Below are 25,093 nucleotides of genomic sequence, written 5' to 3'. Positions count from 1 at the left end.
TTAGATTTTAAAAATTATAGACAAATAATCTATGCTTTAAAATTTCACCATTAGCTCCTTAAGTATAACAACTGTGTTTCTGATAACAAACCAATCCCACCAAGTGATAATTTAATACATTAAAGTTTAGAAAATGTTAGATGTTATTTTTTCATTATCAATAGGTAGTTTGATCTGTTTTCCTTTTTCATAACCTTTTCCATATCTGTGGATTGCTTTTATGGCCTTTCTCATAGTTTTTAGTTTTTCCTTTACAAATGGACATTTTTCAGTCTCTGGCTCTTTTCATTATTGAACTTGTCACAAACCTTATTCTTTCATTAGAATTACTGTAAAAGAGTTTGGGTAACAGTAGTTAAGAAAGAATGTTTAAGTTTCATACACCATTAAGTAATGGACTTAATGATCAGAAGAGAAAAAAAAGAATGTTTTGGTTAAAGCCTTCATAAACTGAATCATCTTTATTCTTCACTTTCTTCTGGATTAAGGGTAACTATAATGAAAATGATTAGCCAATGTGGCTCTTACAAGTATTTGTAATTTCTCTTTAAGTTATGCCAAATATATAATTTTTTAATTGTTAAAAGACAAGCACTGTATCTTACTACTGCCTTTTAAATCGGTAAAATCAGGGATCTTTTTTTTTTTTTTTTTCCTTTTTAATGGACATTCAAGAAATAGTTCAAAGTGCATCTCACTCCTGGCAAGACAGTAGGCCATATAATTTTTCAGATAAGGAAACAAGTCCTTCAATTTCTAAATACCCCAGTGTGTGATGTTATTACCAAACATCAAAACCTACATGTATTTAAATTTAAAAACTGACTTACAGGTTATCTAAAATTACACATAGTTAATATGTGCCACTTGTAAATTCTAATCTTATCTTGGGAACTTGGGTTTTGCATTCCTTAACTAATGTGCTTAAATTTGCTGTCTTAGTGTCTTATTATCCTAACTTTTTTTTTTGTAATAAATGAAATAGAAGTCTAGTTCCTCTTCATGTAAATAAAGACCTAAAGAAGCATTTAGTTACACCTAGAGGCAGCTGTAGAATTGTTCTGGGCACAAGAGGAGGTCTAAGAAAGTACGAACTCCTTGTCTTTACTGTGATTGACCACTGCAGAACTCCTGTGCTCCAGCTGTGGCAGTTCTACCCCAACTGCATTCTGCCCTAAGTCATCTGGAAAGGGGAAAACAGATACTATTATGAAGCATTCATGGGACTTAAGAAGGTTTAAATTGTAGTTACTGTAGAGTGGTAGTTCTTAACCTGTTTGGGGTTCCTTCTTTTATATGATGAAAGCTTGAACTGTCTCTCTACATACACATTTTCATAGGTCTCAGTATGTTCTTAGACCCATCTAGCTATCCAAGGACCCTAGGTTAAGAATCATTCTTATGTAGCCAATAAACACACAAAGCTGATGAAGTAATACTTGAAATAGCATCCAATTCATGTTACAAATAAGACAATGTTGATTTATAATTATGTGAGTTTAAAAGGATATAATATGAGCTTCTAAGCAAATGGCTCATAAGCCACACAAGTATTATCCGTCAGAGGAAACAGAGATCACCTTAAAATGTAAAAGTAGAAGGACTTCCCTGGTGGTCCAGTGGTTAAGACTCTATATATCCAATGCAGGGGGCTCAGGTTCAATCCCTGGTAGGGCAACTAAGATCCCACATGCTGCATGGCATGGTCAAAAATAAGTAAATAAATGATACTAACAACTAAAAAAAAATTTTTTTAATGTAAAAGTAGAGAAGATATGTGAATATATACTGTTAGGTGTTCTAGAATAGCTTATCTGATGGTGATATCATTTAATATGGATCCTTTTAAAAAAATATTAATTTACTTTGGCTATGCCGGGTCTTAGCTGTACCAGGTGGGGCCTAGTTCCCTGACCAGGGATTGAACCCAGGTCCCCTGATTGGCAGCACAGAGTCCTAGCCACTGGACCACCAGGGGAAGTCCCAGTACAAATCCATTTTTATTTATTTACATGCTACTGGGAAAGAAGAGCTTTCTTTTCTATCAGGACAGTACTACTGTAAATGAGAATGACATCTGTAAAAGAAGTGTGAATAATCATGTCTTCTCACTCCCTGTCATGAGCTAATGGTATATTTAACATAGTGTTTGCTCCCTGGAACCTAACTTCATATGCCCCTTAGCTAGCTAACTATTGTCAGGCATTTTTCTCTGTTTAACACAGATAGCCATTATCATTATAGCATACTCTTTCAAATGACTCTGAGAGTGAGAAAGGAGAAATGAGCTCATTTAAGTCAAGACTGGGTGTAGGGTGGGTGAAATGGCTGAAGATGATCAAAAAGTAAAAAACTTCCACTTATGAAATAAGTTAGTCCTGGGGATGTTATGTACAGCCTGGTGACTGTTAATGACACTGTATTGTGTATTTAAAAATTGCAAAAAGAGCAGATCTTAAAAGTTCTCATCACAAGACAAAGAAATTTATAACTATGATTATTTTACATTATAGACACATAGTGAACCATTATGTTGTACAAGTAAAACTAATAAAATGTTTTATGTCAGTTATATCTCAAATAAAAAAGAGGATGTAAAAAGTTCTGACTTCCAAGTATTCCATTCCATAGTCAGGGTCCAGAATCTCAAGGTAGACAAGATCCAAGGAAGAATACCTGAGGCATTCCCGAAGCTCTGGAGTTTCAAAGGAGGCACTTTTCTGCATGTGTTGGTGGGGCATGGTGTGGGAGTTGGCAGCGAAGACAGTTGACAGATGATGAAACACAGGGTCTATTAAAACTGGCTGAATACCCCCTGCTTACCTCCTCCCTCCCCCAGCCACTGCTTCCCAAGCTCCACAACCCTGGTCCGGAGGATCTGACCCTTCAGACATGGGGTGGCGGGCAGAGGCGGGGTTGGGGGTATGCTAGCTGAACTTTGTTCGCTCTTTCCTTTCTTGACTATCTCTTGGCATGCTCTTTGCCTGGGCCCAAGCACTCCCATTCCTAAATGCTTTGTACCCAGTTAGGTACCTCTTCCAGGGCCTTAATAGCTTTCCAGGCATAACTTGTCATCAGCAACCCCCCCACCACCCCCCAAGGGTTCACAGATACACACCTCAGATGATCCACTGTGCTCCAGACAATACTACTTTTTTAGTCCAGAGTAGACAGTTATTTTGGCTGCAGTTGTCACAGCAGGAGCTGTGTTTGTGTGTATTTAAAACAAAACAAAATGTAAACGCTACTCTCTCTCTCTCTGTTCAGAGATAGCTCAGCAGTAGCCCTTTTCGTAGACTCCCAGGGGTTAAGGGACATGCTAACTTGATATTTTGGGGGAGCGCAGCAGGGCCAAGGCTGCCAGCCTTCATGGGCCTTCTCATCTAGTGAGGGAAATAGACATTTACTACTAGTAACTCTGTCCTGACCACTGTGAGATAACTGCATGGTAGTACAGCTTGCTTCCAGAACACAAGACGGGCAACCGAGTGTGGGGAGGGAGTGAAGTTGCTGCTGAGGGTGCCGCTCAGTGGAAACATTCACACTGAACCTTGACGGAGTAGGTACGTTAACCAGTACTTTCCACAGCCTTGTTCCCTGAAAGCAGGACTTTGTTTTCTTCACGACTCTGTTCCCCAGGGCCTGGAACCTTGTAGGTGGTCAATAAAGATTTCTTGAATGAATGAATGAATGAATGGAAGGTTCCCAGCATCTGTTTACCTTCTCACCCCTCTCCTTCTCTACCACTGGGCTTCTTATGTTCTCTCTATAGCCATACCAGTTGGTGTGTTCTTTTCAAAACTAAAAATACTCCTTTTTAACTTGTTGCTGCTGCTGCTTCTAAGTCACTTCAGTCGTGTCCGACTCTGTGCGACCCCATAGACGGCAGCCCACCAGGCTCCGCCGTCCCAATTAATGTTAGAAACATTTCAAATTCCCATAGCTGCAGATGGTTGCAGAAACAGTAAGAATAAAAACCCTCAGTCTTTACCCCTGTGGGATGGTCAATTCATTTGTAAATCTTTCAAAATCAAAAACTATTATGGGTTTCTCCACGCAAATAATAATGATTGGATGTACACTCAGCTATATATTTCAGAGATCTCATAATAACTTTAAATCAGCAAAATTAAGCAATCAAGGAGTTTTCCCCCCTGCTCTAATATCATTAGACTTTTTACATGTCCTTACAGACCTCATTTTCTTTTGATTCAGTACTCTGCATGGCACTCTAGATAGTTTTCACTTTAACAGTTCCAGATGAAGTTGCATCATAAAGCCTATTTTGCATACAATCCAAGGGATTGTACGATTCCTTAAATCTGAAATTGGCCCTCCAAAATTCTCACCTCTAGCATCCGCAAGTAAAAGTTTATCTGTGAGGTGAATTGTGAAGAACTTTAAATCAATGCCACCGGCTTCCCTGGAATTCCCTTCCTCGACTGGCCCCGTTTTCGGCTCTGATCTGCGTTCTTGGCCGTTTGGGGCACCCCTGGCCGTTTGTGCCTGTGACAGTCAGACTCCATCTGCTGCTCCGCGGCCAGGAGCCCGCTGCGTGCCCTTCAGTCACATTTTTCAGGCGCGGCCATTCAGCCACCTTTCACCGCGTCTCAATGGACCCGGGAGAATGGCCCTCGGCCTTGCAGTAGTACATAATCTCCCAGGTAGCCTCCTCCTTGAAGCACCTCCAGTGGCAGGCTATTCGCGAACAGCGGGACACCACTCTCTACTGGGTTCCTAATCCCTCAGACACACAGGGGAAGGAGGTCGCGGACTCTGAAAGTGAAAAGAAAAGCGAGGGGGCGGGGAGCCGAGCGCACACAATGTCCCCCCGCCGCCCGCGCCACAGTCAGCGCCAGCTGCAGCCCAATTAAGCTCAACAGGTCACAGGTGTTCCACACAGACGATGCTTTTAACAAAACCACTTTCTTGAAAATACCTAAGACGTCGTTTTAAAGCACTGCAGCCCATTTCTTTTGGTGGATTCTTTAAAGCTATTTAGTACACTTGAAATACAAAGAAGCTGAAAAGCACATTTAGGCCTCACTGGAAGGCAAGCTTTCTTGGTTCCAAACAGCAGGAGCCGGGGGAGAGGGGAGCGCCGCCTCAGCGTGGACTCGGCGGGTAGTTGCCCGAAAAAGGGCTGGAGGGGCGTCTCCGGCAGCCCGGGTTCCCCCACAGTAGTCAGCTCTGCACCGTGCAGTTCACCTACTCAGGCAAGAAACTGCTGCATGGCCATCTCCTTGCACCCATAGATTACTGTCCCCAGGACGCAGGTGTAGTTTCCCTCTAAACTTTTAGAAAAGCAACCCTGACAGGCGCTGATTAAATCAGGTAAAGGAACCCAGCGCTGCAGAGCCGCTTTTCTCATTATCTGAGGTCACCCTATAAATAAGCCTCCTCTTCCCCCACATTTAAAATCACTGACAAAGTTTCTCCACAGACCTGAGTACACACTCTGGGCCCACAGGTTGGGGTGATGGGAAGCAAACAGAACTTGAGTTGGTTGTTTAGGCCACTGTCAGAAATGTGTTACTCTTCCACTTTTGGAGGATACAGATAATCTCTGAGAGGTAGTTGGGAGTTTAGTGGTGACAGTTGCCTTAGGATTTCAGCGTCCCTGTTGGAGGTGAGCAGCTCCAGGCCAGCTCCACAGGCCTGCATGCAGCCGTGTCCCTTCTTCTTGACCTCACCTGCCACTCAAGGCCAGTGTTCCTGTTGTCATTGTCTTCATTCTTTTACAGCCAGTAGAACAGGCGTGCACATACTACCCCAGCCTTATCTGGAATGGAGGGGACTGTGCTTGAAGTTGCTGTTGGGCTCCTGTTTTTCAGGGCCCCAGGAAGGCAGGTCGTGCTGCTGTGACTCTGAAGAAAACGGGAGGGCTACAGCCCAGGACAAACAAGTACCCGAAATAAGTGCCCAGCATTTTCAAGCTTTCCTTCCTGTTGATTAGTTTTTGGTAAACAGTTTTTGCCTTGACGGTCAGTCTTAACAACATCAGTTAAAAAATGCTGCCGCCTGTTTAGAAACCATGTTGGTTTTAATTTTCGCAATATGCCTCTTTCTGTTTTACAAAGCTGAGCCACCTGTTTAAACTCTTCTTGTCTCGTGGACTGGGGGAAAGAACCATAGGCTATGTGTAAGAGGTTTCTTTTTTTTTTTTTTTTTTTCCTCAGTGAAGTAAGACATTGTTCTTATTCTTCGTGGCATTCAAAATTCTGCACAATTGCCTCTTTTGCCCTTTTGCATTTAAAAGTGAGGTAATTAGATTTCCCAAGGTTCAATGGTCAAGAGCCCTCTCATCCTGGGAAGTTGCTTCCCCACACCCCTCGCAAGAGGAGTTGTCTCACGTAATCCAGTTATTGCTGTATTGTTGTTCTAAAGGCACTGCTTTTTCAGAGGGCAAGCGTAGCAGGAAAATTCATACTCATATGTCCCTTTGCTGATATTGCTGAGTGTTGTTTTTTTTTTTCCTGCAGTTGAATACAGTTACTATTTTCTTCTTTGACTTTGTTTTGAGGATTTGTAAACATTTTCATGAAAATCTTTTCCTTTCCTACCTTTTAGGAGTTCATCTCAAATATGCCTAAATCTTTCATACAGAGATTTCCTATTTATTTTGCTATTTTTCAGATATCTGATAGAAATGTTATGACTGCTGAACAAATGGAAAGAGGATTTGTAACATGTTGGCACCAAATAAATGAGTGTCATGGACACTGAAATACAACCTATCTTAATCACTCTGACAGTGAGATCTGAGGCTTTTTTGGTCTTGTTTACGCACTTACTCAAATAGAGACTGTTTTCACCTTTCAGCAAAGCACATATGTATTTTTAAAGTCTGGGTATTAATTTTTTAGTCAAAACTGAAAAGGAACACAGAACATACACTCTCAGCTTTACGGAGTCGGCCAAAACATTTTGCTTTTACAACATAATGGCAAAAACAACCTTATTGGTAATTGGCTAATAATTCATTTAAATGATGTAGTCTGCAGCCTATGGGGAAAGATGACAAGATGGTGAAGGGATTAGGGGAAAGCTTCCAAAATCCTCTTTGCCAAAGATGTTAAAGCGTCTAAGTGCTAAGAGTGTTCTTTCTAAACAGGTTAGTTCAACATTCCAGACAGTCTGTGACTCAAATTCGTGTATTGGTCCACACTTCTCAGTGAGATTCTTCTGTGGCCCCATGGGAAGAATTCATCTGAATTCCCCCATCACTGAAACAGTCCAGACTCTGATTTTGAAAGTGAAACCAGCAGAATGATGAGCTGTGTGGTCCCCGTGTACACTGTAGAGATATCCATACATGTACACACATTCGTTAAGTTTCCTTAAAGCTTCAGAGACAGTAATAAGAAAGGTCCTAGTTTAAATTGAAGGCCCTTCTTCTCAGCTTCTATAGGATTCATTCCTGAATAGAGAGGTGTATTCTTAATAGCGAATTTATCTGAAAAGACCTCACCTCTCCAAGCTCAATACAGAAAAGGAAATCCTTCAGTAATGAATTGATGCCAGGTTACTTTTACCAAGTGAGGCAATAAACTTTGGCACAATTTGTTAAAACAAATCTTCCATTTCAGTTATCTAAACCAATATATATTACTGCATTGTTGGTAAATTTGGGGGACTCTTTCTCAATTAACAAATTTTGATACCTAAGAAAGCATCCCACAAAATAACAGGCATACTTGTATTCTCGCTAAAATTTCTGATCTATATCACTTCTAAGGAGAGAATTAGATTCAAAGTTAGGCCCCAGACCAAAACATTTGCTTAAAATGAACATACATCAGTGTTAACTAATTTTTCCTACTGAGTTTATCATTCCAAAAACTTAACTATAACTGACAAAGTCTGGGTCATGATAGACTTAAGTAAAAATATTACAGAATATTGGCCAAATATTAGAAATTCGTGTATAACATACACTTTTGAAAAACTTGTTAGTTAAGGAACTGCCCAATTCAGTTCAACAAATGCATGTGTATTAGGTATAGGTCCAAGGCACAACTGTGTACTGTGGCTGCTGCCTTTTGACTCCATTAAAAAGACTGGCCCTCCTCCCATCTCTCTTGCTCAGTTCTTTCCCTTTTCTCTCTGTTCTGGAATTTGTTATTGTTGTTCAGTCGCTCAGCCATGTCTGACTCTCTGCGACTCCATGGACTGCAGCACACCAGGCTTCCCATCCTTCACCATCTCCTGGAGCTTGCTCAAACTCGTGTCCATTGAGTCGGTGATGCTATTCAACCATCTCATCCTCTGTCGTCCTGTTCTCCTGCCTTCAGTCTTTCCTAGCATCAGGGTCTTTTCCAATGAGTTGGCTCTTCGAATCAGGTGGCCAAAGTACTGGGGCTTCAGCATCAGTCCCTCCAATGAATATTTGGAATTGATTTCCTTTAGGATTGACTGGTTTGACTCCTTGCAGTCCAAGGGACTCTCAAGAGTCTTCTCTAACATCATAGTTCAAAAGCATCAATTCTTTGGGGTTCAGCCTTCTTTATGGTCCAGCTCCCACATCCATATATGACTACTGGAAAAACCATAGTTTTGACTAGATGGACCTTTGTCGGCAAAGTAATGTCTCTGCTTTTTAACATGCTGTCTAGGTTGGTCATAGCTTTTCTTTTAATTTCATGGCTGCAGTCAACATCTGCAGTGATTTTGGAGCCCAAGAAAAGAAAGTCTGTCACTGTTTCCTTCGTTTCCCTATTTGCCATGAAGTGATGGGACCAGATGCCATCATCTTCATTTTTTGAATCTTGAGTTTTAAGTCAGCTTTTAAACGCTCCTCTTCCACCTTCCTCAAGAGGCTCTTTAATTCCTCTTAGCTTTTTGCCATAAGGGTGGTGTTATGTACATATCTGAGGCTATTGATATTTCTCCCGGCAATCTTGATTCTAGCTTGTGCTTCATCCAGCCCAGCATTTCTCATGATGTACTCTGCATTAAAGTTAAATAAGCAGGGTGACAATATTCAGCCTTCATGTACTCCTTTCCCAATTTGGAACCAATCCATTATTCCATGTCCGGTTCTAACTGTTGCTTCTTGACCTGCATACAGATTTCTCAGGAGGCAGGTAAGGTGTTCTGGTATTCCCATCTCTTGAAGAATTTTCCACAGTTTGTTGTGATCCACACAGTCAAAGACTTCAGTGTAGTCAGTGAAGCAGAAGTGGATGTTTTTCTGGAATTCGCTTGCTTTTTCTATGATCTAGCAGATGTTGACAATTTGATCCTCTGCCTTTTCTAAATCCAGCTTGTACATTTGGAATTTCTCAGTTCATGGACTCTTGAAACCTAGCTTGGAGAATTTTGAGCGTTACTTTACTAGCGTGTTAGATGAGTGCAATTGTGTAGTAGTTTGGCATTCTTTGGCATTGCCTTCTTCGAGATTGGAATGAAAACTGACCTTTTCCAGGCCTGTGGCCTCTGCTGAGTTTTCCAAATTTGTTGGCATATTGAGTGCAGCACTTTCACAGCATCATCTTTTAGGATTTGAAATAGTTCAACTGGAATTCCATCACCTCCACTAGTTTTGTTCATAGTGATGCTTCCTAAGGCCCATTCAACTTTGCATTCCAGGATGTCTGGTTCTAGGTGAGTGATGACACCATCGTGGTTATCTGGGTCATGAAGATCTTTTTTGTATAGTTCTTCTGTGTAGTCTTGCTACCTCTTCTTAATATCTTCTGCTTCTGTCAGGTCCATACCGTTTCTGTCCTTTATTGTGCCCATCTTTGCGTGAAATGCTCCCTTGGTATCTCTAATTTTCTTGAAGAGATCTCTAGTTTTCCCCATTCTATTGTTTTCCTCTATTTCTTTGCATTGATTGTTGAGGAAGTCTTTCTTATCTCTCCATGCTGTTCTTTGGAACTTGCATTCAGATGAGTATTCTTTCCTTTTCTCCTTTTCCTTTCGCTTCTCTTCTTTTCTCTATTCGTAAGGCCTCCTCAGACAACCAATTTGCCATTTTGCATTTCTTTTTCTTGGGGACAGTTTTGATCACCACCTTCTGTGCAGTGTTATGAACCTCCATCCATAGTTCTTCAGGCACTCTGTCTATCAGATCTAATCCGTTGAATCTATTTGTCACTTCAACTGTATAATCATAAGGGATTTGATTTAGGTCATACTTGAGTGGCCTTGATGCTTTTGAACTGTGGTGTTGGAGAAGACTCTTGAGAGTCCCTTGGACTGCAAGGAGATCCAACCAGTCCATTCTAAAGGAGATCAGTCCTGGGTGTTCTTTGAAAGGAATGCTGCTAAAGCTGAAACTCCAATACTTGGGCCACCTCATGCAAAGAGTTGACTCACTGGAAAAGACTCTGATGCTGTGAGGGATTGAGGGCAGGAGGAAAAGGGGACGACAGAGGATGAGATGGCTGGATGGCATCACCGACTCGATGGCTGTGAGTTTGAGTGAACTCTGAGAGTTAGTGATGGACAGGGAGGCCTGGCGTGCTGTGATTCATGGGGTCGCAAAGAGTTGGACATGACTGAGCAACTGAACTGAACTGAGTGGTCTAGTGGTTTTCCCTACTTTCTTCAATTTAAGTCTGAATTTTGCAATAAGGAGTTCATGATCTGAGCCACAGTCAGCTCCCTGTCTTGTTTTTGCTGACTGTATAGAGCATCTCCATCTTCGGCTACAAAGAGTGTGAAAGTGAAAGTTGCTCAGTCATGTCCGACTTTTTGCAACCCCATGGACTGTATAGTCCATGGAATTCTCCAGGCCAGAATACTGGAGTGGGTAGCCTTTCCCTTCTCCAGGGAATCTTCCCAACCCAGGAATCGAACCATGATTTCCTGCATTGCAGGTGGATTCTTTACCAACTGAGCTATGAGGGAAGCCCGTACAAAGAGTGTAATCAATCTGATTTTGTTATTGGCTGTCTGGTGATGTCCATATGTAGAGTCTTCTCTTGTGTTGTTGGAAAAGGGTGTTTGGTATGACTAGTGTGTTCTCTTGGCAAAACTCTGTTAGCCTTCGCCCTGCTTCTGGAATAGGGGAGAGCAAAGGGAAAAAATGGATGTAAGATAGGCAAGAGTCACGTTGTGCCTAGACTGGATTGTTTGTTATGGGTTAGCACTTCACAGAGTGCATGCAGAAAATAAGCAGTAACCCTACAGATAGCTATTTGTAGGAGTTTCACCAAAAGCAGAGAGTTCTGGGGGAAACATCAGGTTAAAGAAGATTCAGGAGACCATCATGGCTAGGCTTCCCTAAAGTTAATAAATCTTTAACATTCTACTGTGCATTGTGGGAAACAGTATATATACTATTACACTTATTTGATCATGCAATACTTCTTCCTCTGAAAAGACACTAGTATCTCAAGGGGAATGCTGGCATGGGCCATGAAAACAAGCAGGAAGCTGCACCTCTCTTGGGAAACATGGAAGCTTGAAACACATGCCTAAGTAAGTGACCCAGAGCAAATAGAAACCAGTCATCATGAAATGCACCTCCTAAGAATACTTGCCTTTTCAGGCCTTTTTATTGGAATTAGGATAGAAGAACCAATAATCTAATTACTGCTTTTCCTTCTGGGATGTCTACTAAAAAGCCCTTTTATGGGGAAAAAAGTAAAAACAAAGGCACTTTTAGGAGTTACACTGTGTCAGCTGCCAGTGCATCAGCTGCTTTTGAATTGGGTTTAGAGATGACTGTCATTGACTACCCTTCACTGTCATTATGGCCCACAGGACTTCTGAAAACTATCATTATTTTCAGTGACATTTTAATGATAGAATTACTCTTTTCCCTCCATTTTTGGATACTGAAGCTAGACCCATGTAATTCCTGGTCTCTTTCTCCCCACCTTGCTCGCTTTATTTCTTCCACCCAGCATGTCCTTTCTTCTGCTATGTCCATATCTAAATTCTGTCCTTCACACTCCAGTTTATGAACCAGTAATTTCTTCCTTCTTTCCACACCAAAGCACTTTCCTTTTGCTTGCTAGCAGTACCTCTTAATACCATGTTTTCTGTGTCTCTGGATCCTCCACCTGCCCTCACATGCTTGTTGCATAGTATCTGTACTGCTGCTGCTGCTGCTAAGTTGCTTCAGTCGTGTCTGACTCTCTGCGACCCCGTAGACGGCTGCCCACCAGGCTCCCCCGTCCCTGGGATTCTCCAGGCAAGAATACTGGAGTGGGTTGCCATTTCCTTCTCCAATGCATGGAAGTGAAAAGTGAAAGTGAAGTCGCTCAGTCGTGTCCGACTCTTAGCGACCCCATGGACTGCAGCCCACCAGGCTCCTCCGTCCATGGGATTTTCCAGGCAAGAGTACTGGAGTGGGGTGCCATTGCCTTCTCCGATAGTAGCTGTACAGTGTGTGTTAATTGATGAATGACTGGTTAATTATGAGTAGAGTTCTGTTTCCTCTCAGTTACTTGTTGTATATTGCTAAGCAGATACAATAGAAAAATAGAAGTGGCAGAAAGGATTGCCTAGTTGGCTGGTTCTTCAGGACATCCCTTGTAAATAAAAAGCAACAGGATAAGGTTTATTGAAGCAAGTGTAGAATTCAGGCAGGCCCTCAGCCACCTTTGAATTGTGAACAGCTGGACTCCTCCTACACAGCGGAGGCCAGCTTCCTGTGAGGTGTTTGAGCACCAGCATTCAGCTGCTCTGTTTCCCTTGTCATCATCTCCCAGAGAGCCTAAAGGTCGTCTCTCTCGAAACCAAACATTCCTTAGTGCTTTAGTCAAAGGTCTCTCCAAGTTTTCTGTATCTCACAATTCTATAGAAATTGTTCATCAAGGGTCAGGCCAGTACTCAATATAGTAGGCCAATCACTATGAAATGTTAGCACATACTGGAGGCCCCAAGTCACTAAGCATCCAGCTTTCAAATGGCAGTCAGTGCTCTGACCACCGCCAGTGTCCCCTCTGTCACTGCCGTGGAAGCTGAAGGCAAAAAGCAATCTATAGCTTAGAGGAAAATCTATAGATGCAGATATGAAGGAAGAGGAATTGCTCAAGGGAGCCAACCCCAGGGACAGCCTTGAAGGCCTCAATGACTCACTTGCCACTCTCTGTATTTCCCTACCTTGCCGTGTTAGGCTACCCGAGATTCCAGTTACTAGAGGAGTATAATCATTTCTTCTCCCTATTCGATTACTGTGTCTTGAGAGAAGTTTTACTAGACTGTGGGTTCATTTTCTCAAATGTGCCAGCGCTATTAGCCACCTGATCTCTGGCCACATGAGCCAAATTCCAGGAATTTTGAGAGGTTCCAGGCAGCCTTGCACCTCCCCTTCTTTCCTCACCCCAACCTCCCTACCCCACCACCCACCACCACACCATTTGCTGGTTTCAGACTTTTTGCACCTACCTCTACGATGAGATCACTGCATGTGCAAAACCTCGGAGCACTGGTCACATAGCAGTTAATTCGTAAAGTCATTAGTAATTGTCTAGCACACATAGTAGGTACTCAGTAGATGTTTGTAGCCATTCATGCTGGGTCCAGTGTTCTCCAAGGTATCAGGTAAAGTGTGTAAGACAAGGCGTTGGCCATGGGGTGGTAACCTTTCTACTCTACTTAGCCTGAGGAGGGAGCCACACAATGGAAGCATTTTCTGTTCTGAGAGAGGGAGCTGGAATTGCACCAGCAAACGGTTAATCCCTTCCTCTCTGCCTCTCCCAGGGATTTGGCTTCCAACTGTTCAGCCTTGCAGCCATTGCTTCAGATTCCTGCACACAAGAGAGAGTGCTGCTCAGATGGCGGGGCTAGGAGGACGCCAAGCTCTCCCCACTCGGTTCCACCACCTCCTCATAGAGGTCCCCAAGGTCCCTTTGGAACACAGTGGAACCAGTTTACCATGTGGGCATTTTATATGCTTTCACTGTGCTTATTAAATATCACATCCCATTTTCAAAATAGCCCTTTTTGCACCAGAATGTGTGATGAGGTTGTTTCACTAATCCCTAGAAGTTTTGTTTCTTCCTTCAACAAGTCGGTAGCCATTCTTTTGGGAAAAGCATTAACATGCATAACCACTATAGTCAACTTCAGTGCTCATTAATGAAGCCCAGAACTAACAGTTACATTGTGGTAATTTGACAAAGCCATCTAAATCTATGCATGTTTTTTGAAAGCTCCCTAAACATGCTGCTAAATCCCCTAAAAAGCTACTAAACTGCTTTGGCAGCCATTAGCCCAGCATAAGCAGAGGAGCTCTTTTCAGTAAGTGAACAAACAGAGAAAATATGCTGAATGGCTGGACAAATGTGTTTCAGCTGGCCCTTTCATTTACCGATATAAGGGTGCAGTCAATATCAATCACTGTTTTCCCTGTTGCCCTGAAAATCACAATATCTCTTTTCATCCACCAAGCTCTTTTCACCACAGTAATGTGTCTTTAGAATGACACTGGCATCAGCCTGCTTCCGCTGTCTAAAGTCCAGAGAGCTTAAAACACATTTCAGGATTCAAGACTGGAACCTTCCTCCCTTCCGTTTTCCTACCGCCCACTTTCTCCTCCCTCCCCCAGCATCCCCTCCACCCCCCCCCCCACCCCAGATTCTTTTCAATTCTCCCAGCTTTCCTCGCTGAGTAAACAGAATTCACCTCTCTGTTTTAATGCAGCTCTCCAAAGTAAACGGAGACAACACTATCTGATATTCCTAAGATTTAAGAACTCATTAAGGAGATGCACATAAAGAAATGCTTTTACATGTCGGTAATAGATCAAAGGTGGAAAGGAATGTGGAAATTCTATGCTATGACAAGGTGTGCTGATGCGCGGGACCTCGCTCTCCATCAGTCTCCTTCCTCGGCCCTGCCCTTATCACTGGTCCCCTCCCACCTCCCCCGCCACACGCACACTCACCCTTTGTCTTCCTGTGTTAGAGGTCTTTGTTGAAGTTGAAGTGTATGTGTTCAGTCCTGTCTTTGCAACCCCATGGACTGTAGCCCACCAGGCTCCTCTGACCATGGAATTTTCCAGGCAAGAATACTGGAGTGGGTTGCTGTTTCCTTCTCCAGGGCATCTTCCCAAACCAGGCATCGAACCCACGTCTCCTGCATTGCAGGCAGATTCTTTACCACTGAGTCACCTGGGAAGAGGTCTGTGCCTGTACCTTTACCATTGTAAGTTCCTAAGCACCAATGCCATAACCTAACATCTTTTTGCCTCCTGGATCTCAGTACTTAATATATTGTTTTGAAATTAAAGTGATTACTTCTTATCCTTTTGAAAACTCAAGTGGAATGAGTCTCAGAGATCAATGTGGATAAGTTTATAGTTGTAGAAGTTAACCATAGATGAATATCTGAAATGTGAACATTCCTAAAAAACAGTATGATTGTTCTCTAGTTTTTTTTTTATTATTCCTTTTTATCCTATTTTTGTTTTTATTTGTTTGTTTTGTGTCAGATCATAGCTGTCTGTAGAGAGGCAGCCCTGCTGGCTCTGGAAGAAGACATTACAGCCAACTGCGTTATGAAAAGACACTTTACTCAAGCCTTGAGCACCGTGACACCCAGACTTCCTGAATCATTGAGACGTTTCTATGAAGATTATCAAGAGAAGAGTGGGCTGCATACACTCTGAGAGAATGTGTACATTCGTTATGCTAAAAATCCTTCGTAGAGAAAGGTTGTTTCAAAATAGTGTCAAAATAGCCTTTAATAAGCGAAATGTCTGAAATAGGTTGACCAGATTGAGGGGCTTCCATTCTTGCAGACATTTTAAGTCATATGGTTACAATGAAAATATCCATGAAAATCTCTGGACAAGAGTTAAAATTGGTTTTATCTAGAAATGTGTGCTGAGTTTTAAAAATCAAACTTTTATATTTTCATTACTGACCTGGTTTATTCCTCCCATGGTGCTTTCCTTTCTTCAGAATCCATTTCAGTGCTTTTCCAAAAAAACAAAACTGTGGGCATCAGTTTTATACATGAACATAGAAAATGCATGTAGTTGAAATCACGGTTTAAAATATTCACAAATCTTTAATTTTGAAGGCCAGCCCGTGAAATGGCTAAATGCTCCAGCCAGGCTTATGTGACCTTGTTTCCAATTACATATTTATTCTCATTATAATTCATGCATACATTTTTGGCATTAGCCTTCTTAGGTCTGTACTCGTGGCAATGAAACAAAGAACTGAGAGTTATCGCATACCCCGTAATGCCCTTGGAAAGATTAAAAACTTGGAAATGTAAGCTCAGTCCAGGCCTAGAGAAGTACTTGGTTGTTTTTTGTTTTGTTTTGTTTTGTTTTCATGAAAATGCTATAAATAAACCATATGAGGTGTTCATGTTTTAACTTGTACACATTTCCAGGTTACCAGTAAACTTTTTCAGTTGAAAGAAGAACCAACTTGTACTGTTAATCATATTGTCTTACATTGCATTCTAAATATCTGTGTTTATGCTCCAAATTATTTGTCCTTGAGATTTCTTGACACTAGTACTCCATAAATATCCTTGAAAAAGCTGTTGGAAATTGATTGCCTGACTTCCAGGTCAGAAGCTGGTGATGGGAAAGATTGTGCATTTAAACCTAGTCACTGTACGTCTTTGAGAATTCCCAGAAAGACCATAAGGTGAGAGATACCTGATTGTGAAAATATCGAGACTATACAGTTTTGTGGTTGTGGATATTCTGAAGTCGTGTCTCAACTGTTTCATCCTTTGACTCTCAAAAGTGGATTTTGTAAGAGTTTTTTTTCTCAGACTGCATTGGTTTACTATTACAGAAAATCTCCCAAGGGATGAAGAATATTACTGCTATTTAGAAATGTGCTATCAAATAAATAGTGGAATGTGGCTATTTAAGTTGAGATTTTAATTAAAATTAATTAATAATAAAAATTTAGAGGACTTCCGTGGTGGTCCGATGGCTAAGACTCTGCACTCCCAAGGCAGGGGACCCAGGTTCCATCCCTGGTGAAGGAATTAGACCCCACATGCCACAACTAAGACCCAGCACAGCCAAATAAATAATTGTTTCTTAAAGAGAGAGAAAGAAAGCAATTTTTAAAGTTTAGTTCATCAAACCTGTTAGCTACATTTCAAGTGTTCAAAGGCCACATGTGGCATGTGTCTGCCATATTGGACAGACTAGATTGTAGAACATTTCCATCACTTAGAAAGATCTGTTGGACTCTGCTGATTAGAAACTATGGCTTACACATTGAAATAAGTAGAACCTCAAAGTTGCTTTTGTGCTTCCCACTATACCTTTAGTTATTAAGGGACCATAATGCAAAGAGTTGACTCATTGGAAAAGACTCTGATGCTGGGAGGGATTGGGGGCAGAGGAAAAGGGGACAGCAGAGGATGAGATGGCTGGATGGCATCACCGACTCGATGGACGTGGGTTTGGGTGAATTCCGGGAGTTGGTGATGGACAGGGAGGCTTGGCGTTCTGCAATTCATGGGGTCGCAAAGAGTCAGACACGACTGAGCGACTGAACTGAACTGAACTTCTTTAAGTGCTAGGGTACAAGAAAATGAGAGAAAAACTTATTCCCAAAGGCCTAACCAGGAAAATTAAAGAAATCCTGTTGCCTATAAACTACAAACAAGAACAGGAAGCTTGAACCAACACTGAGACTCTCAGATGGGGCCTGGGTGCTGGGGGTGAGAGGAAGGCAAACGCTACACGGAGTGTACGTATTTATGGCCACTCAGACCCGTTAGCCCATATGACATTTGAAATTGTGACTGAGCCTCATACGTAATGTTCAGATCTTTAGAGACCAATACCTTGAGTGTAAGAACAGACTAACATTCTCCCACAAGCCAGGGAGACCACAAAGAGCTTCTCTTGACTTGGTCTGTGCTTTGAATTAAAGAACTAAAATCCTGCTTGTTGTAATTTAGCTATTAAATTGTGTCCAACTCTGCAAGCCCCCAGACTGCAGCCTGCCAGGCTCCTCTATCCATGGGATTTTCCAGGCAAGAATAAGAATACTGGAGTGGGTTGCCATTTCCTTCTCCAGGGGATCTTCCCAACCCAGGGACTGAACCTGTGTCTCCTGCATTGGCTGGTGGATTCTTTACCACTGAGCCACCAGGGAAACCCCAAAACCCTGCTTACAGAGTTTATAATCCCAAAGGGCGTGTGGAGCCTCCACACTCTCCTGGTGGAGTATAAATCAGTACAGCCACTTCACAAAGCAAGTAGCGTAACTAGTAATGTTGAAAACCCTATAATCCCAATGGTTCTCCCAAGTGTATAAGTCAGAGCAAGTTATTCAACAAGGTAATGAATGCGAAAATCATATTACCATTATTTGTAAGTAGTAAGAAACTGGAAACAGTATCCGTCAGTAAGAGAAGGGATTTCTGTGAAATACTCATACAGTGCAGTAACTGTGGCCGTAAAATAAAATAGCTATATGTAAAACAGTAGTCTCAAAAAGAAGGTTTCAGAAGAATACTTAATAAAGTTTTAAGGCATGCAAGGTAATATGTTGTTTAAGGGGACGTGTAGTAGAACACTACATGGATGGAAACCAAACACTAAGTATTGGAGAAGAATTTCCTCAGAAAAGTTGAAATGCTTCATATGTTAAACTGAGTGATGAGAATACAAATATTGATTGTAATACAATCTGTAATTTTTGTATACCTAAATATTTTACAGTTTTTAAAAGATGACCTTAAATTGACATGTTTTGATGCAAGGGCAAAATGCACCTATAGCCATGTTCTGCATTCTAACCAATATCATAATCATAAATTCACCCCACTCCATGGATTCCAATGCAACCTGCCACATTTCTGGAAAATCAGGAATACCAGGCATGATGGAATAAAATGCAGACAGGTAAATAAGGATCAGGTTTTTAGGACCCAGGAAATAAGTAGAAAGAATGTGGTTCCTACTAGCTTTTTTTAATTTCTAGTTTTATTGAGATACGACATACAACACTGTATAAGTTTAAGGTGTGCAGACAGCATAGTGACTGGACTTACGTCATGTACTGATGACCACAATCAGTTTAGTAAACATCCATCTTCTCAAACTGATCCAAAATTAAAGAAATATAAAAACGATATTTTTTCCTTGTGAAGTTGGAAGAAATTTGTCCGTGAAAGTTAGTATTTAGGTGCTACACGTCTTGCAGTGGGTGGGAGAAATTAAATCTCAGAGTCAGTCCGTGGCACTGTGATCATACAAAGAGGTAAAATTTAAGGATTTTAAGAGATTTTTATATCACTACATCTGTAGTCGATTCCAAGCCAATTATTATTTTTTTTTTATATCTTTAGGGAGCTAACGGTTGCCATTGAAAAGGCAGTGATAGTCCTTTACCTGAAGTTTGTGCCTTTTCTACAGCAGTAACAGTAAAGGTCTGAGTCGCAAAAAAGAGCAGGTCAGGTGTCACTGATGAGAGTTTACCTAGTTTTAACTCTGTAACGATTTGATTTCTCAGAATTTAAAACGGTGTATGAGCCAATTATTTTGGATTATTTGTGATTGAATACACAATACAATTCATGGAAAATTTAAGTTCAACAAGGAAAGAAAATGCCCAGCTTCCTGTCTAAGGACAACTTGGTTTGGGGGCGTCTATTTGGTCAAAAATATTTCACTGGTTCATATTCTTTCCAGGGTTTGGGGATATTCACACTGACACTTTTTGCAACATTCCAAGGGACTTTAGTTTGTACAGTGAAACTAATATTTCCTTCTAATAACAAAACTTAGAAGAATGGCTTTTAAGTTCTTTGCAAGCAAGAAAATTTATTTACAAGTTTAATACCGACCGCCCTAACCTAGCTTGAAAAGTATTCAGGTCTGTGCTATTTCTAATGCATAAAACAGATTTAAAAAATAATATATAAGCTTTCCATTTTGGAAAAATAATTATTGAATTTTATGGAAAAACAAACCTGAGTATCTATTTCATTTGTCTTAAGCAGGAGAAGGCTGTAGAAAAGGTGCTCAAAAGATAGAATAAAATAATGTCCCTGGCCTGTATGTATAATGTCTTCAGTCCTTGAATGTGAGGTTGTTAGAGTCTTGGTTCATTTTGCCATGTTTTCCTGAGTCCTTCCTTTAAAGATGAGCACCCATCAGAGCACTTTTTGAAATTATATATGCATTGATTTAACAATAGTCTCCAAATATGCTCCATGTAGGAATTCTGGTTCTCCAAATTGCTTTGCTTTCCTCCCTTCTTTTTTCATTATGCCAGTTGTGTGCATCGATAGACTTTATCTAACTTCTATGTCAGATATACCCCCGTAACATGTATCTTTTGGGGAACAGAATTCACTAGCAAATTTAAGCAAAAAGAGATGTTACAAGTTTTTTAATAGTCTACAAAATCATTGCAAAACATGTAGATTCTTCTTTCAAGACTTAGCCACAGGCTTCCCTCATGGCTCAGTGGTAAAGAATCAGCCTGCCAGTGCAGGAGACATGGGTTCACTCTGTGATCTGGGAAGATCCCACATGCCGCGGTGCGCCACAGTATTGAGCCTGTGCTCTAGAGCACGTGTTCCACGAGAGGAGAAGCCACCACGGTGCGAAGCCTGCACACCACAACTGGGGAGTGGCTGCTGCTCACCACAGCTAGAGAAAAGCCCACGCAGCAACGAAGACCCGGCACAGCCAAAAATAAATACATAAAATTACTTTTTTTAAAAAAACGTAGTAATAAACATTCCTGGGAAGTGTTTAACGTGTCACACAACACACAACAAAACCTAAGGAAATGGAAAATGGAGCTCATCTGTAATGAAATTAGAGAACAGAGAAATCATGTGTTAAATATTTCAATTGCTATCTGTCAGGTACAACACAATTTGGACCAATTTGAAAATGTGCTCTGTAACCACCATGTAATAAAACTAAAAATAAGTATAGAAACAATAATAACAACAAAAGCAACTACTTAGAAGTTCAAAATTCATTTAGAAATAATTATTTGATCAAAGAAGTCAAAATCAAAATAATGGAATATCTGGAAAATAATGAAAATACTATTTATGGTTGATGACAAAAAATTTTTAGCACAGATGATTATATAGTCAAAAATTCATTTAGATCTTCAATCTGATCATTGTAATGCTATCTAAACTGATTCAGAGCATAAAGAAAAAGAAATCCCAATACTTTCTGTGATAACATACTGCCAAACCCCCTTCACTAGCTACATATCAAAATCTTTAAAAGTACCTTTTAAAAATGATTACTCAAGATAAAATAGTAATTTTAGCATATTAACAGATCAAAATAGAAAAAATTACTCAGTTTTATGGGATTCATGCCTCTTTTTTTTTAAGTAAAGATAACATTAACATGCTAAAAATAGTAATCCTAAACCAATGGCCAGTAACATAATTAAATATCAGAAACTAGATCAGTTGTTCATCTTTATTGCTTGAGTGCTAGCCAATGAAGGCATACTTGGAAATAGAGTAAAAACCCCAAGATAATTCACTGAGAGATTATTATGTAACTAACTAGTATGGCCTCAGACTTCATTGACTGTTAACAAAAAAATAAGGTCACATTTTCTTTTATACTCAAATTATGTCTTCATCCTCCGATAACCAATTCTACTGATTCTGCCTCTTCAAACACTCTCTGGGACTCTCCTATTCACATAGTTCAATATTTGTTAAGTACATAGTGGCAGAAGCTTAACACCAGCTCCTCACTGTCCACTCAGTCCCCCCCCCACCCCGCCCGCATTGTCCCCTCTGTGAATCACTTCCCACCCCTGGGCCCCTGCTGCTGGCTTCTAATGAGCTCCCCCAGGTCACCACCGCTCTTTCCCATCTCTTCTCCCTAGTTTAGACAGTGCCCGTACCTCGACTTCCCCCAGTGTATAGGCTAACACTAGGCTGTGATTTTTTTTTTAAGTAATAATAAAAAAACAATGAAAACATCTTAGTTTCGTGATGGATATCAGATCTCCTAGAGTGTGTACGCGTCTTCCTCTGTGGCATATGGTCTCTTTCTTCTACCCTGTTGAAAGATCATTTGGGGCTTCCTTGGTTGTTCAGACAGTAAAGAATGTGCCTGCAAAGCAGGAGACCCAGATTCCATCCCTGGGTCAGGAAGATCCCCTGGAGAGGAGCATGGCAACCCACTCCAGTGTTCTTGGCAGAGGAGGCTGGCGGGCTACAGTCCATGGGGTCGCAAAAGAGTTGGGCACAACTGAGCAGCGGTTCTTGAGTGACCTTTAAGAAAGCTAGGTCAATAGAGGAATAAATGAAGATGGTTACACTATGTTACATACTTGATGTGGTTTTTTTCCAAAGAAGTTTTAATTCATTGTGTCCATTAAGTAATTTTCATCCAACCCCAAATCCAACCTTCTAAATTTGGCTTTGTAGTGCTGAGACTGTTCCTTGGCAAACCACAATACTTCTTTGCCACCTGATGCTGGTAGGCTGCAGTCTATGGGGTCGCAAAGAGTCGGACACGACTGAGCAACTTGACTTTCACTTTTCACTTTCATGCATTGGAGAAGGAAATGGCGACCCACTCCAGTGTTCTTGCCTGGAGAATCCCAGGGACAGGGGAGCCTGGTGGGCCGCCGTCTATGGGGTCACACAGAGTCAGACACGACTGAAGCGACTTAGCAGCAGCAGCAGCAGCAGCAGCTGTAGCTGTGCCAGTAGGAGGCGCTAGAGGAAGACTGCGAGGCTAGAATAGAAGATGGGACTTGCTGTGCTGTTTCCTGTGGGAACCCTGTGTCTGCCCTGCCTCTTTCCAGAACATTACCTGATAATAGTTGTTGTGTTTTTTTTTTTAACCCCAACTGTGGCATTTCCTTCCCACAGCAGTTGAGTCCAACATTTGCAAATACAGCCTTCCTTCCCGCAGAGATGCTGGCACTGGGAGAATGTTTTGTGGGCATATAGAGTCTAAGGATATTAGACCAAGGAGGTTTAATGTAACACTGGATTGAGCTCAGGGTATGATATAGGTTCATTTAGCACAGATTCTGGATTAAATATGTTTGTTTAGCTGTAAGTGGCTGTCATAAGCTGCTTCTTTATTTTACTTGTTTATTTGTACATTGTCTCTGTTGTCTCCAAATGCTTCACGCATGTGGGGATTCTTGTCTGTTTTGCTCACTGTTGGATTCTCCCCAATCTCCATTGTAAGTGAAGAAAAAAATTTTTGTCTTCTGTGCCAAATTAAAAAAATAATAGCTTCCTTTTTCATTTGCCTGTGTGCTCACTCAGTTGCTCAGTCGTGTGGGACTCTGCGACCCCACAGACTGTAGCCCAGCAGGCTCCTCTGTCTATGGGATTCTCCAGGCAAGAGTACTGGAGTGGGGAGCATGCCTGCCACGTCAGGATCTTCCTGACGCAGAGACAGAACCCGTATCTACTGCGGCTCCTGAATTGAATCATTATTGCTGAGCCACCAGGGAAGCCCGTTTAATTTGCATAGTTACACACACACAAATGTGGCCTTTTGTGCTTGCTCTCCTCTGTAGAACATCTCAGTAGAAATTCTTCAGAAAATTTGATGAGCGTGATTGAATGAATGCAAAAGAGCCTATTGGCTGAGAGTCAAAGGACAATAGTGCACCGTTTCAGCTGCTGCTACTGAGCTTTCTGAGCTTCTGTCAAGAGAAATCTGGTCCTTTGTCTCCTGTTTTCACCTGTAACCGTTCACCACATTATCCCTCCATGTCGCTCCCATTTTAGTAATAAAATATCTAGTAAAAACTAGGAGGTGGTAGAATCATTCAAGTCGATATGTAAATATTAACACTCATTTTTAAACATTTCACAATGGCCCATGCTTTTGGAAAATCTTGAGATTTTTGATAGGCTTTCTCACAAAAAGTTGATATACCCAAAAAAATGAAACATTACAGTGAAGTTTTAGCACAGAGCCAGCTTGTGCCAACCCAAAGAACAGTAAGGATTTTTCCAGTAGCTTCTGGGATAATCTGTACTGTTCGCCTCTTAGGCAGGTTAGAGTTCACCATCACAGGGCATATCAGACCTGAATTACAGGAGTCACGGCTTGGAACCACAGGACTTTGTTCAACGCTCTGGGCAGAAGTTGTCCAGGGTCAGGCTTGCTGCCCTGGGTAGGGCTTCTCCTCTGGCTTCAGAGAAGATAAGGTCCACACGTCTTCCCCCACTCCCCTCCCCTGGAGGGTCAGTGGAGGTGGACACTGCCAAGCAACTTATACCACAGTTCACATCTTTCTTTCATGTTTTCTTTCAACAAGTTTCACTCTTTACTATGGTCCCAACTGGCCAGCCCCGGTGGACTCCAGGTACATTCCATTAGAAAGCGCACTGGGGAAGAAGGCAAAAGAATTCTGGCAAAATCACAGAATGTGGATAATAATATACCCGTTGCAATGGAACATTCACGCATCTCATGGGGGTGCTGTGAGAACCAATTAATGTTTGTAAAGGCCTTTGAGTTCCTCGGAGGAAAGGTGCCACCAGAGCGCTAAGCATTATTGTGAAGGGATTATGTGCACAAATACAATACCAGGAGCCAGGATATGACTAAAAATAAAGCAGAACTTTCTGTGAGGAAGGTAAGGAAGGAAATGCCTCACTGAAAAAGGCTTAACTGTCTTTTAATACAAATGCTTAGGCTACCGGGTAATGGAACAGCAAATCTGAGATTCTATTCTAGGTGAAGGATTATGTTTTCTCGGCATTGTCAAGGTGCTGGGGAACAAAACAAAGTGACTGCTTTACCCGAAAGGAGGTTCGAGTCTTTGAAAAAGAGATTAAGAGGATGTTTGGCTATTGCCCTGTGTCCATCCATGAGGAAAAAGGCAACAGAAAAGCAAATGTTTATTTGCTTTTGGGGGGAAGGGGTTTAAAAAATCGGAAGGAAGGAGACTGCTTCAAATTTTATGGTGGCTCCCAATAAATCTAATGATGAGGATTAAAGCTTGTTAGACACCGAAATAACACTTTTCGTTTGCTTCTTTCTCAAACAAATGCTTCAACATCTGTGTTTGAAATAGCCGAAGTAGTATCTTCTTGCTTGAATATTTACAAAAAATGATAACGTTAACTCTACAAACAAAAACCCTCTACTTTGTCTGTGATATAAGTAAACCAGGCTATATTTATGGACTGGGTCGTATAGTGTTTTCAAAGC

At 41.4% G+C, this 25,093-nt stretch overlaps 1 protein-coding gene across 5 annotated transcripts in view; it reads left to right on the top strand.

Moving 5' to 3' along the window:
* AFG2A (AFG2 AAA ATPase homolog A) overlaps nucleotides 1-23,164 on the top strand; it is a 332,309-nt gene extending 309,145 nt beyond the window's left edge. For 3 of the 5 annotated variants that reach the window (XM_070770143.1, XM_070770147.1, XM_070770148.1), the window contains exon 16: nucleotides 15,395-23,164. In XM_070770143.1, coding sequence (XP_070626244.1) covers nucleotides 15,395-15,571 — 177 coding nt within the window. In that variant the 3' untranslated portion in view covers nucleotides 15,572-23,164. The remainder of the gene's footprint in view (nucleotides 1-15,394) is intronic. The other 2 variants (XM_070770146.1, XM_070770144.1) reach the window with 1 other exon arrangement.
* The last annotated feature ends 1,929 nt before the right edge of the window (nucleotides 23,165-25,093 follow it).

Source organism: Bos indicus, chromosome 17 (assembly GCF_029378745.1).
Source record: "Bos indicus isolate NIAB-ARS_2022 breed Sahiwal x Tharparkar chromosome 17, NIAB-ARS_B.indTharparkar_mat_pri_1.0, whole genome shotgun sequence".
NCBI classification, from domain to species: domain Eukaryota; kingdom Metazoa; phylum Chordata; class Mammalia; order Artiodactyla; family Bovidae; genus Bos; species Bos indicus.
The sequence above is the reverse complement of the archived record's forward strand: the minus strand, read 5'-3'. Positions and strand labels throughout refer to the sequence as shown.